Raw genomic sequence first — 14,712 nt, forward strand, 5'->3', positions numbered from 1 at the left:
GTCTCTGGCGGTGCTGATCTCCCCGAAGTCGCTGGGAGGAGCGGGGAGGAGCGGACCCTCGGGGCCAAGCGCTCCGAGCTCCCAGCAGCCGCACTGAAGGACTAAATATTCGAGGTGGGGTTTTTTCAGACCATGTGTTAGATTATTTCTAACACAGCAGAGTGGAAAAGGGAGCAAAAGGGCAGTGGGAAGTTACAAAAATATATAACGTACCAAAAAATGTGTAAGTTTAGACGAGTCAGTGGTGACTTCTAGAAGAATAAGTGGGCACCGTACACTGATTTATCTCCCATTAAGACAACATCGCTGTTGCAAAGCCAAAATCCTGAATAAGTGGCCTTTCCCCCATCTTACACTTTCTAACCCTACAATTTCCAGGCCCAAATGGAATCAGCAAGGCAAAAGCCTAAAAATTGTAGGGTTAAGGACCGTTCCCCACTGTGGGATTTGTTCCTGTTCTACTGTTTCATGCTACATTTTGTAAAAGGGGGTGTACGAACTGGGGGTTGACGTAAGAGAACCCCTCAAAATCTGTTTGGTCTATGTTAGCAATGACCAGCTGATCCGGAGGTGTTAGTACTGGCTGTCCTCGTGTAAAGAATTTATCGAAGTTTTCGGCACCTTTGCCACACTGCAAGAAAAGAAGAAAAACAGAGAAAAGGCTGAAAAAATCAGCAATACATTGGCAGTTCCAGCTTTTTGCAGATTTTTCAGGATACATGCAAGACTCTCCCTTGTTTCTTATCAGTAGTTAAGAGAAAATTTTCTTTTCAGGTATTTTAACAAAAAATCCCAGGCAAGCAGAGAAGTTTTAATAGATGAATTCTGATGAAGAACAGAGTCGGAAGAGTTCCCATCCATCAGCATGAGGTGACAAGGTAAAGAGGCTTAAATATTCAGAATTACTGGGATACAAAAGGAAAAAGAAAATATTTTTATGGACATGTATTGGCAAGAGATACTTTATCTGTCAAGATATTTCATTCTTCTTAAAACCTTTATGATGTAAAATTCAATTTTGGTGTTAGCCTCGGTTTCCTTCATGATCTGCAGAAAGCTTAATGTAATTCATTTACATGCTTTGATTCTTTGCCATACAGCCTAGAAACTCTTGTAAATTCACAAACGAGAGCAGAGCTCCAGTCCTGGGGACGGCGGGAGGGAGCTGGGGCAGGGAGCGCATCCTGGGACCAGGTCCCCATTACAGAACGTGCTATCACGGGTTTCCTCCTTTTTTTGTCTAAGAGAAGAGACACACCGTCTCGCAAAGCCCAGCCGAGAAGGGGGGTTATATATAGCTACACGCTGAACACAACTCATTCAGAACAGAAAACAAAAGACATCAGGTTTGCAAAAAGGATCGTTTTGAGTAATGCAGAAAACATTTGAAAGGCAGGGACGTATGAGTAGAGGCAAGTTAAAAAGGATGAAGGTGGGACCAGAACAAAATGAGCTTGGGTGCAAGAAAAAACGCATATTTGAGGCAAACTAGGCATTGAATATTGTGGAGAGATCAAAAGGAAACTGGTAAATCTGCTTCTCCCAAAACTACCTACTGTAATAGATCTTCAAACAAAGTGTGGTTGTACGATAAAGGCACTGAACGTTTCTTCCTGTTGCCCCGCACCCTTTCCTCTCTATCCATCCCTACAATGTATCTATGTGTGGATTTAGAGGATAACATGACACTATTATCTTCAGACTTAGAGGATCACTTGGAAAGGGTAGAATATGGCTCGTACAATAGACCAATATTAAACATTGATTTTTCTGAACTAATGCAACATGAGTAAATCTGCGCCTTTATAGGAGAAACCAGCTGAAGAGGGGCCCGTTAAGGGAATTTGAGGGTGAGGCATTTGGCTGTCTTGGAAACAGCTCAGTCACAGTTTCCAATCTTCTTGCAAAGCACATGGCACATCCTGGACTGGGACACGCCACCCGATCTGAGCCACAAAGAACTTTTGCTGCCTCGGGCACAAGTTGGTTTATATTTCAGATGAAAAACGCATGCTCCGGTACTGGACTGCAGCGCTCACAGAAGGACACGTGTTCAGTCGAGGAAGAACACAAGCAGAGGAACACCAGGATGGGTTAAAGGCTAATGGTAGTCTGCTTTTTTCACCCGGGCTTCTGCACTCACCAAATACCCTGGTGCCCACTGAAGCCAATGCATTTTGGTACAGAATCTCTGGAGAACAAGAACGGGCAGAGCTGAACTTTGACAAGGGGAAAACTCTGCACCACTGGAATGAAAGTTGATGTGTCCCAAAATTAACAGTCAAATTTATTTAGAGGCAGTAGTCAACTCAGAGCAGCAACAAAAGGACTATTTATACGGGGAAGACTTTTTGCTAAAAAGATATTCCACAGATATGCATCATCCTTCCATAAAATTATGCTCTTTTTAATTTTTCTTTCTTCTTTTTTCAGCAAGTGGAAGGTATTCAAACAAGCTGTATATTGAAACCAAAGTCCCTGACTCCATTAGGTCTCTCACTATTGCTCATACTAGTAGAGGCTAAGAAATAACTCATGTGAAATTTGGGTATTTTTTGGGTGTGAATATAATAATTTATCAATAAATTTGCATCTTCAATCACGTATTTGTCTTCACATTGAAGAGTAGTGTTGCTATTGTGAGCGTTAATGCAGTATTAAAGCAGAACTGAAAATACAGGACTTCTAGAACTCCTTAACTTACAAACACAAATAAAATGTTCTTCTTGCCAAATAATCAGTCCATGCCTATAGCCTGTGAAATGTCAATCTGGAAGGGAACACATTATTTAAACCGACCAACTGCTGACCCAAAATCTGCAGCTCCATGTTGGAGTGAGAACCATGCCTGTGTGCAAAAGCAGCAGGATTATTCCTGCAGCAATGCACTTCCTAGGGAAGATGCACCTACAAAGGCTTTCTGAAAAATCCCCCACCCCAAACAAAGCCTATAAATGTATCCGTACCTTCATATGTTTTTTGCTTTCTAATATCAATATAAATAGAATCAGCAATCACAATAAACGAGTTATACATGGGGTACGTAAATATCAGACTTGGATTTTAAATTCTTTTCGTCTGGGAAAGTTAAGCTCCATGTGAATACGTCTTGGTGCATTTTAATAGCAGCCTGTATAAACAAAGCAGGTCATGACAACCCCGGAGACAGAGCACAGCTGCTCTCAACAGGAGCCAGGGTCTGCCACGAAACCTGCTATGACGGAACCAGAGCATACTTGAAGCTTTTAGTACCTTCATGCTGGCGTTACTTTTAACTTCAAGGAGCGTCTAAGCACTCAGTTCCTGAGCTAATAAAACTTACAGATGTGAAGGCAGATTTGCTTTACGATCAGCTTTACATTTGACTCAAGAAGCATGTAATGAAAATCTTCCATAAAATATGCTTCAAAGAGGCGCAGCTCCCCTTTGGACAGACAGCTCTGGGGACCGGCCGGCAGGGTGGGCAGCACCGCGCGTCTTCTTTGCTTATTTACACTCTTCCCTGCATGCAAAATCCACACCATATGAAAAGGGTATTTCCCCTAGCACAAAACACTCTTCTCAGCACGCAACTCTCCTCCTGGTGATGTGAAAAAGTCATTTGTACGCAAAAAGAGATTCTGCCACCAGGTAGCGGCCTCCCTCTGTTCGTTAGTTTGTGGTACCGCACTAGCGCATCTGTATCGGTAAATAAAACAGTGTACAGACCAATGATCCTACACCTGCAGCGCTACAGCCAGCTACGCATCTCAGTGGAAACAAAAAAAGTGGTAAAGGAGAAAGATTCAATGCTAGGACATAACAATTTATAGCTGTTCCTGAAAGCTTGTATCCTCATGTGCAAAGACTTCCCTTTGCCTGTCAATAAAGCACAGTACCTGCGGAAAGAAATTCTGTATCGACAAATACAGCTCTTCAAACTCTATTATGCAAACAGTTCTCACGGTAAGGACATCTTTCACTTGTTCGGATTCCTAAAATAGTCCTACAGATACATGTGTGCAAACCAGCAACAAACATTATAACTAAATCAGGGATTATTCTTGCAAACTCAGCAGATGTCACTCTAGGATGGGAATACAACCTCCCCCGTGCTGTGCAGGCCACCGTGGAGGAAATTCGCCCCAGTAATTCAGGTACCTTTAATCATTGACTTTAGATGCTGTTCAGAGGAGACAGTCGGGAACTGCATTTATTACAGGTCTCAAGCGGCTGATGTGAATACGCCAATTTTCCCTGTTTTCAACTTCTCACGCAGTGCGTGACCGTCCAGTCAGGACTCAAACCACTGAGACTTTTTCACAAGGAACAAAGTACACTGGGTTATGCTACAGGGTGCCAAAACATTAGCAGATTTACAGATTGGTCTGCCATAATCAAATTGCCTTATTTTAGAAGCGTCCCAGATTTGCAGCACCATCAAGCCAGCATTAATCTCACCCCACGGGAAGGCACGACTGCAGACACATTTAGCGAGGGAAGTACTTGGCATCTCACTCACCACTTTAGGTTTGAAAGGTGGCTGAATCTCTCTGTTTTCCAGTTTTTCCCAGTCAATTCTCCTGAAGAATGCGTGTTCCCTGATGTCTCTTTCACCTTCAAGGCCACAGCCAAGGCGTTTTGCGGGATGTTTAGTCATTAGCTATTAGGAAGAGAACACCAAATGATTAAATTTAACGCTGGAATTAAAGTGAGATACTTTCCCCAGATTGTGATCCTCTTGCTCCTCTCCTGAAGATGCATGTTGCTAATAAAATTGTTTTGAAAAGCTAAAATTCATATTCTTGTTTGATCACTGGAGACAGCACATCAGCAGCAAAAGCAAGGGTTGCACTTGAGAACTTTTTCCCATTCGGCAGAGGTGGCCGCTGGAGGTGTGGGTGGGCAGGCGGTGCCCGGGGCACGCTGCCATCCTATTAGTTTACAACTCACTCCTGAATTTCACCTTTGGTCTTTCAGTTCAGTCTTATAAATCTCCAGAACAGCTTCTGCCCTACCTCAACAATCAATTAAACTTAATAAATTCCAATATACTAAAGCTGTATGAAGTACAACCCCCCTTCCATTTTTCTGGGCTTGTTCAAGACATCTCATTACAGAGCCTACAATTTCTTGGCACCCAGCTGACAATATCTAATCTGCGTTTCCTCCCTTGCATCCTTAATCACGTCTTGGTCAATACTATACCCAGCTGCATAGATTAAGCAGACTTGGGAAAATAAACCCACCCCAAACCTACCAGCGTTGCATGCTTGGAAACAGTAATACGTTCCCTAATTAACAAGCTCCTCAAAATCTTTTCAATTGACGTGTACATTAGGAATTGAGCAATGTAGCCTTCAACTCTCAGTTCCAGTATTGTGGGGACTTTTTAAAGCTCTTTTACAAATTATATATGATTAATATACTGCTGGGAGCGATACCCCACCACATCTTTTTAAAACCTCAGCTGTACTGCTTTAGTCTCCCTCCAAATGTTGAGTTGATCAGATTCCAATTTTGAACCTAAAATAAAAGCGACTCTGAGCAGACTTTGGGAAGTCAGCTGTGCACCGGGCTAGGAATCACATCCTGCTGCAAGCTGAACAGCAACTTTCCCATTTTTCCTACCTTTTCTAAACTCCTTGCTTTAACAGCAGGTGATGTAAGAAAATGGGAATAATGATTCTAGCAGTTTTAGTTCTGTGCCAAAGTTACTGCATTTACCAAACTCAACAAACTCGGAATCAATGGAATAGATGTCAAGCAGACAATTCAATTTCAAGAGCACAGCGGGCACGTTCATCTTGCCCGACGGTGCACGGTCCCGGGATTGCTGAGCTGCTGCTGACTACAAGGTCACGAAGCCTTCTCAGACTGACTTCTTAGCTCAGGTACAATACTCACTGAAATGTGGAATTAATTTGTTAGTTTAATACAGATGATGAATGTATTATTATCACAGAGACTTGACCTTAAACCTAGTGGTGCGATGCAGTTTTGGCTTTCTGACCTCCCTTTGCATAGGCACCTAGCAGAACAGCAGCAAGCAGCAGAGCTGAAAACACAGTAATTAGGTTAAGTTCAAACTGTGTTGTCGGAATATATGATTTTCACAACAAGGCATCAATCTGCATGTACTTTACAAAAATATATCATGTTTTGTTTTTGTTGGCCAGCACATCTACACCGGGATAGACTCCAAAATTAGAGCGGTCTTTCCTTTTACCTTGTTCTAAACAGCTTTTCTTTTTCTTGATGATTTTTCCTCAAGGGATTAATACCCAGCTCATGTACAATACTTCATAAATGGTTGCAAAGGAAAGGAAGAAAGTAAATACCAAATTAACTGACACTAAGTGCAGTGATATTTTATCAGTGTAAGAAAGACATCAAAGTAACACTTCCTGGAGGGTGGTTTGGAAAAGCTGCAGACTGACAGTACTCTAGGGAATCACATGGAGTCAAGAGAAAGTCAAATGAATTCTTTTTTCCTGAGCTAATCCTCTGAAGTCAAATCTATTCTTTTCCTCAAAAAAAAAATTAAATTAACTTAGAATCTAAGACAAATTTTAGGCCACACAGGTTACAACTGGGTCAGGATTTCCCCACAGTTCCCTTGCATTTACACTAGAGATTTTCACATAAGCTTATCTTTACCTAAATTTAAAAATGATTCTTATTAACACTCTTGCTCTGCTGCTGTCATTAGCCATGCTGGGCTGAGGACCGCAGCATGCTCGCTGGAGCGTCTGGTATCCATCTAAGCTGAGACAGCTCCTCACCTTGCAAACTGGGGTTGTGCTGTCAAGGCTTGGGAGGCAAGGTGGGTGGAGATGCTTCACACCATCGTCCTGTTTATAAATTCTGCTTTGGGTTGGGCAGCTACTGATTCTGACATTTGTTCTTACCATAAAACAAGCAGGCACAGTGAGAAGAGCTGAATACTTATCAGTGACACCAAGCGATGAGCACTTCATGACAATATAGCTTAGCACAGCCTGACGGAAGTTGCACTTAAAAATACTACAGTGCCAGATCAAAGCCAGACAAATTTAGTTATTCACAAAGATTGCCAAAAAGGAACTTAGTGATAAGGAAGCATCTATCTCACCCCCTTGCAGATGGAGACAGCTTCTTTGGACAGTGATTTCGGATAGGAAACATTATGCTCCATTATGGACTGGAAAAGTTCATCTTCATCTTCTCCATCAAATGGAGGCTGTTGAAAATAAATCACACGTAAGTTACTTACTGGTTTTATTTATTTTTTTTTTTAATTCTTCACTTTTTATGAAATGGCATAACAATACTATGGCCACACTGGGTCAGATCAAAGGTGCATCCAGCCCAGCAACCTGCCTCCAGTCCATCACAGATGCCCAAAGCCATCAGTATACAGCAGTGGTCCCTGCCCAGGAATACAAACCGAACTTCCAGCCATCTGCAGCTTGGGATCTTCTGACCCAGAAGCTTAGTGTTCATCAGTCTTAGGTAGAAATGGAGGAGAAAAGTTCACTTCTGCCCCCAGCATGGCAGCCAGGTTAATGACATGTGTGCAGGATTACCTTAGCGATCATCGTTAATCAGCTTTTAAAGCTACTGTGCACCAGACAGCCAAAATACTTTAAAGGGTGAAGTTTGGAGACTGTAACTTCCAATTACCTTGTGTTAAGGTACATCCATTCCTCACTTAATTCCAGTTAAACTCCAGTTTGCTTTATAAGACATGGCTGTAGACTCTGCTTCTGTGAAAGGGAGACTGTATCACAAGAAAGGGCTGCATTTTATTTTTAAATATAGGTGATGAGGAAAGTGCCCACGGGTGAGTCCCCAGGATACGGGCGCTGTGGAAGGCTCAGCTAATGGTAAATCTCATTTTCTCCAAAACATTCAGATGCCTAATATTTGCAATGCAGAATGTAAATGTTACCAACTGCAATTGCTACACTTTAAAAACTTTCAAAATGTCGACTGGAATTTAATAGAGAAACTATTAAAGGCATTTGTTAAAAATACATGTTTTAAGCTTAGGAAATGCATACCTTTAGCTAACACTCATTGAAAGCCAATTGCAGAAATCTTTTCCAACTCAAGACTAACAGAATTCCTTAAAGTTGGTAGTTATCTGCCATTTGCTGCAGTACAGTGTTGCTTTTCTACTTGAGTGACTCAGAGAGCAGCATCTCATTAACTGTGCAGAATAAGGGGTCTGTAACCGAGCATATTTCAAGTGGCGAGACCCATACTTTACCCCTAGGACATACGATACAAAAACTGTATTCTTGTGACTTAACTGCAATGCAGAGTGCATACATGCTTTTATTATATCTCCCTGTGGTTTCAAGCTACTAAATGATATTTCTTCCATCTGACATGCATTTTCCTGCTTAAGTGTCTCCCATTCAATTTTGAAGATGGCTATTTATAACATTATTACAGGACAAAGAAGCCGTATTCAAAGGCAGTGCTTGATTATATGGGTGCAACATAAAGAGCTTAAAGCCTAAATACATTCTCAGTGGAGTCAGTCAAGAGTACAAGGAGATAATATCAGTATGAAAGGCCCCGGTCTTGTCCCCTAAGGGTCTAAGCCTTTAGAGAGCCTTGAAACAGAGTAGCTTGGAGAGGCAGGAGGAGGTCACAAGCAGCACGGGAGGGTAACTCTTACCTGGCCAGCTAACATCTCATAGAGCAGCACTCCGTACGCCCACCAATCTACAGACTTCCCATAAGGCTGGTAAGCAATAATCTGTAAAATAATAATAAAAAAAAAACAAAGAAAAAACCCCTCTGTTAACTAACACCCAGCCTTGTGACATATTAGATAAATAGTGACATGCAGAGATGAACCTATTTCCTTGAAAAAGCCCAGAAAGACAATACTGAAATCCTCACTCCAGCTAATCACTGGTTTCAGTGGGAGTTGGACTGTTTTGCAAATGTTAGTCTAAACCTGCGTGCGACTTTTGGTACTCCGGTATCTTGGGAAATACAGCTCTTAGGAGACCTTGGGAGGTGCATTTGAAGGCAAAGAAGGAAGTACAGCAGCACAATGTAAGGGACAAGGCAAAAAATTTATCCATCCATTTGTGTCAAAGCTTGAAATCGTGAGACTCACTTAACCTACAGATTATCAATAATTAAACCTTTCTTTTCTTTTCAATATTTATATTTTTGTTCTGCTGTAAAAGGAATCAAAATTTAAGAAAAGCGCAAACCCCTGAAAAGCTCAGTTACATTTTCCCAAGTTGCATGATTAACATACTCTTACTATGAAGCTAGATACCAGCTACACCAAAAAGAAAGGGGTTTCTGCTGTTCAGCCTAATGGAAATGTCAAGTATTTTGCATCCTCTGGGTTCACATCTGACTCACAGAGAAGCACAAATTGAGTTCTGACACGACGAAAGGCTGCAAGTGCCAACAGCACGCAGGTCCCCTCGTGCGTCATTTTCTTTAATTGAGGCCTCTTCAGAGATCAGTGTTAATTTATTTAAGAGATGCATTTGTGCATGCTATAGAGGAGTTTTGAGGTGCAGATGTTCTCTCAGATCTCCTTCTAAATAACTGTGAATCGTGATGGGATGCAGGACGTCCCAGCCACGGCCCATCCACACTGGGGACGGCAGCGTCAGAGCCTCCAAGCCCAACGCCACCGCTCCACCGGAATAAGCAGAGAACTGAGGCAGCCATTACTCCAGACGGGCTTGTATTTATTTTCCTGTTTGCTTGTGTTTTCATTCTTTGTGGAACAAACTGCTAAGACAAGTACACATCACATATTCTAGACTTTTTAGTTGTCTGAAAGAGAAGTTCAACCTGCAACTTTTATAGTTTCTCAGGAAAATAGTGAGTCACCAGCTCAATAAAGCAGGACTGCCTGGCTACTAAATAAAATTAAGAGTCTCTAAGCGAATATACGTTCTTCGCTGGGATAACAGCAGCACATGAATTAAAAATTACTGTAACGTTTCTAAGCAAAGGATTTCAAAATCAGTTGCACTTTGAAATATATTACAAAACCAGAGGTAATAACAAGGTTCTCAGCTGAAAGGTCCTAGGTAAAGGCAATCTTTATTAGTTGTCTTTTAGCACTAATACGGGCTTTAAAATATATATTTGGGACATTCATTTCATATTATAGTGGTTGAAATACTTGGTTACTCTCCCTTTAATTTCTATCACCAGAAAGTTCCCAGAGGTCCACTTCTTGAAAGACCAAACACTTTCAAAATTTTATCCAGAAAAAATATTGGCATTTACACACAGAAAATGATGAAACATTTCATCCTCAACCCTTCTCCAACAATCTCTCCTTGCCTCGTGGAAAAGAGTATTTTATGAAAAAAACAGGGGTATTTTTCAGAAGGTCATTAATTTATAAGGGCAGAACATTTTGTACAATAAGTACACTTCATGTAAGTGGTTTTGGTAGGAACAGTTTATTTCAATTAGCAAATGAGAAAAAGATGGATCCATAGCAGTTAGAAAGAAAATGCAGTTACCCCACCATGTTCTCAACCTGGCAGACAGGTCTGTCCAGGAGGCCACAGTCTGCTTCTCCTCCTGTTGTGGGAGAGTTCGACGGGAGTACGGAGGAGAGGAAATCTTTTAAATACGGTAATGTAATGTCATAAAATGAAAGCTGTAACAAAGCATGGACTCAATGACGCTGTTTGTTTATCCAGCAAGAGGTGAGTCAAGATTGGGTTGTTCTTTAAATAGCATTCTCATCAGCAAATGTAATCTGCCCCAATTAAATCTGCCTTTGTGAGAGACTATCACAGAATCATCAAGAGAGACAGAATTAGCATGAAAAAAGCTCCCACATTTAACCTAACATATGGTCAGAGTCACTAAAATTTTTGTCCAGTGACATTGGCTAAAATATTTATTTGATGCCACATGTTAACATCAGCAGAAGCATTTGACGAACAGACGAGTGCCCCCGCCGAGCTGGCACACACCTCCCTTGCCCAAACTGGTCGCATGACAAAAGAGTGGGAGTTGAGAAATAAATACAGACATCAAGTTCCACTGGGACTGGAAGGGTCCCACGGCAGAAAAGCCCCACTGCCAATGCAATGAAAACACTTTTTTCATTGAACCTATCGCAATGCGGGAAAAGGTGGTGCTGTCGATGTCCGCTGCTGCACACCGGAAGTTTTTTTCCCTTTAATCCTAACTAAATACACCTAATTTGAATCACCAGCTTAATCCTGGTAAGGATATGATACAAGTGAAACACAGAAAAGCAATCTGCCACGTTCATTCATCAATCTGCGTGTCAAGGACAGAAACCGCCGGTTATACTCATAATATTGGGAGCTATTCAAAGCATTAATTGGAAAATGTAAATGAGAGGAAAGAACGCTCACTTCAAGGAAGGAATTACATGTGGGAGGAAGCAGATGAGTTTTCAATATACAGTCAAACACGCATTGGTACAAAGTCAGCAAGTTCTAAATGTCGTATTTTCAGTAGTTCCCTCCTCCTCATCCAGAAATCATCATGTATTACCCACCAGCTGCTGCACTCAAAGCCATCCCTGGCTGCCTTGCAGCAGCTGCCAAAACTATCCTATCTGCATGTACAAATTTTGATATCTTTTAGAATAAGTAGGGGTATGTTAACATGACCTCCTGTCTCACCGCAGGGTGCAGAGCAGACCCGCAGAGCAGTGAGGGAGCTCGTGTGTCTGGAAATGAAGACCTCCTCCAGCTATGATATCTGCTTTCGACTGGCCAGGGAGGAGTGGAAAGTTATAGGACCCTTCCCTTCCCCTCCTTCTCCATCACTAATTTAAATGATTGCCTTTTTCATCTCCTTTTGCACTTCAAACGTCCCATTTTCCCTACCTATTACTGTATTCTAACAGCTCTGCCTTTTCAGGTGCTCAGGAAAAGCTCAGGAGGAATTTCGCTCATCAAGCCAAATTGGCAGAGGAATGTTGATTGCTTTTTTTCTTTTTTTTTCCTTTTAGCCTCCAAGGACGGCACAGTTACGAGCAGGACACAGAGATTAATACCAGCAATTTGTAGGAATGTTTAGATCATTGCAGCTTGCAGCTGGTAGCCAGTTGGGATGAAAAGATTATATCCCAGAGGCAAGAGAGAAAGTCTTTTGTGAACATATCTTATGTCTACTGGAAAAGTTAAACCTCAGTTATTAAAAGAAATAAATATTACTAGCACAAGAAACAGCCAAATGTACACTTTCCAAACCTTTGCAATACCTATTAGCCTCCCATAATCCCGGCAAATGCACCGTTAGAACTTAAGGTTTGGAGGCTGTTAGATGGAGGAGAAGGGAAACAGAGTTTCTAATTTAAATTCTTCTGAAATTCCAAGTCAGTGCTCTAGCTGCTGCAGGGATGCTGATGGTGGGGTTCAGTATTGCATCACAGGCAGCGGGCTGTGCTGGCAGAATCCCTTCCCGCTAATCCTCTTGACATCCATCTCATCTCCTTCTGTCTCTCTTGACTGGTCAAGGAAATACAAAGTATTAATTGATTTCACAGCTATTATACCACTCCGACCATAAATATTTAAGTTCAGCACATTAATAAATATTCTTTACTAGATAACCACTTTCTGCTTGACAGAAGTGGTCAAACCTGGGATTCTACCAGTTTAACTTCTGCACATTTCTCCAGCTGCATAAGATAAAAAAAAGAATTTTAATTCCAGCGTGTTATACAGTGTGTGTATAGCACAAATGCTAACTTTCCCAATCATTAGAAAAGGAAAGCATTATTTTACAGTACACCAAATTGTGCAAATCCACTTTGCTAAATGCAGCACCATATTTCCCTGCATTTCTGTCCGGAGATCGTACGTGTGAAGCCAGCTGATATGTCCCCGTACGGTCCTTCCAGCTGTGGTATCTCTGAACCGTGTCTGTGGGTAGTTCATGTAGAGGCAGCGTGGGCTCCTTCAGACCCCACTATAGCCACATTATTTCCCAAACACTGATGAAAGAGCTAATTCTCTATGTTTGAGTGCAACACACTCACAGGACTACTCTACTCTGGATACCTTCAACAGTTTATTTAGATTTAGCTCATTTATCTCCACCCAGCAGGGAATGGTATCATGCAAATGCATCCTCATTATAATCTATTATAAATTTATAAATTTTAGCCCATGGAAACATGCTGAAATGCTCCTGCAAGCAAAACATGAACATTACTTTGAAGTTTACCACAGACCTAGTTAGCAATTTGTCAGTCACAATAATGTCTTCAGAAACAAAAGAAAATGAGCCAACTAAAAAATAAATAAATATCTGTTTGTAAGATAATAGAAAGACTAATTTCCTCCCAGTTACTGAATGTTTTGGTAAAAGGCTTATTTTTTTATATGAAATTTCCAAATAAAGTAAAATAAATCATTCCAACACTGACCCATATTGAGCATTTTGGCACTGACAACACGTTCTTTGGTATTAACTGGCACAAGACTATTGCCACAGAAAGGAGACTTTTTAATTTGCAATATTGGCTTCATTTATATTTTGACAGGAGAAAATGAAATACCACTCTGGTTGTTCTGATATCCTGCTGCAAGCAACAGCAATTTGTGAAAAAACAAGGTTTTATAATACACAATATTTCACTCTGAAAAGCATGAATTAGCAACTGGGAAAAAAACAAACTATTTTTCATTCCAATTTCACAGAGACGACAAAATTCACCTTAGACACTAATTTACTTGTCCATGTATAAATCTCCCATATTCCAACAAACATTCAATTACAGCCAGAAATGTTCCAGCCAGAGCTGCCTCTTGCCCAGCACTCAGTGAAGCACTGAGTATCTTGGATCAGGGTACAGCCTCTTGCATTGAATTTGCAGCCAAACAAATCAAGACTCTTGAAAGCTCAGTGTGCACAAATACCAGATTTTAATATTCATATATTTGAATCATTTCCCAATCACCACATGTGCTTGTTTTTAATGTTTTATACCTAAACTACTGAAGCACAAATCATATCCAGACTAAAAATCTTAACTCTAAGCTCGTATTTATCACAGTGCTTTAAAGTAGAACTGTGTTTCTCATGACCAAATTTTCATTTTAGACACACTGCAATTAGGTTCGTGTTTGAATGTGATTGTCAGTGGCTTGAACGCAGCCCAGGTATCCCCAAGTCACAGAAAACTCAAAGCAAATTATGCATTTATTACGTCAACTCCATCCAAGCCCTGATCTTACAGCTTTGTTGAGGCTTTCAATGACTGGTGCTTTCCTGAGATCAAGAGCAGTAACTCATGACACCTGTGTACCATTTGTAAGACACGGCCTGGAAAAGACTACAGTAGTTTTGCAGGGAGGTCAGCAAAAAGCTTCAAGACCTCATGAGTCCCTTCCCAAAAATCAATGAGTGGTTTGTGATTTCCTGAAAACGCCAAACAATCCTTTAAATATATGTATTTTGGCAGCTCTGTGAACCTATGGAGAAATACATTAAAGGAGCTACGTTTGCTCCCAATAAAATGTTTGCTGACCTCATCAACAACCTCAGCAACACCCATGAAGTCTCTATGACTTCACAAATTGAAGCACAAAGTTTAGTATAATAACATTTCCAGGCTACAAATCTAAACTCACAAGGTGGTGATCCTGCTTTTTTAGTCTTTTGCTAGTATGAAGAAAATCTGAAGCACTGATCTCATAAGAAGTTAGGTTTTCAATCAACCAGGTATTTTTTAAAATAGGGAAGTCTTAT

At 41.0% G+C, this 14,712-nt stretch overlaps 1 protein-coding gene across 2 annotated transcripts in view; it reads right to left on the minus strand.

Moving 5' to 3' along the window:
* Positions 1-437: 437 nt before the first annotated feature.
* PRKCA (protein kinase C alpha) overlaps positions 438-14,712 on the minus strand; it is a 155,797-nt gene continuing 141,522 nt past the window's right edge. For both annotated transcript variants that reach the window (XM_059828371.1, XM_059828372.1), the window contains 4 exons: positions 8,651-8,731; positions 7,094-7,201; positions 4,502-4,642; positions 438-631 (listed from right to left, as the gene is read on the minus strand). In XM_059828371.1, the coding sequence (XP_059684354.1) occupies positions 467-631; positions 4,502-4,642; positions 7,094-7,201; positions 8,651-8,731 (495 nt within the window). In that variant the 3' untranslated portion in view covers positions 438-466. The remainder of the gene's footprint in view (positions 632-4,501; positions 4,643-7,093; positions 7,202-8,650; positions 8,732-14,712) is intronic.

Source organism: Gavia stellata, chromosome 22 (genome assembly GCF_030936135.1).
Source record: "Gavia stellata isolate bGavSte3 chromosome 22, bGavSte3.hap2, whole genome shotgun sequence".
NCBI classification, from domain to species: domain Eukaryota; kingdom Metazoa; phylum Chordata; class Aves; order Gaviiformes; family Gaviidae; genus Gavia; species Gavia stellata.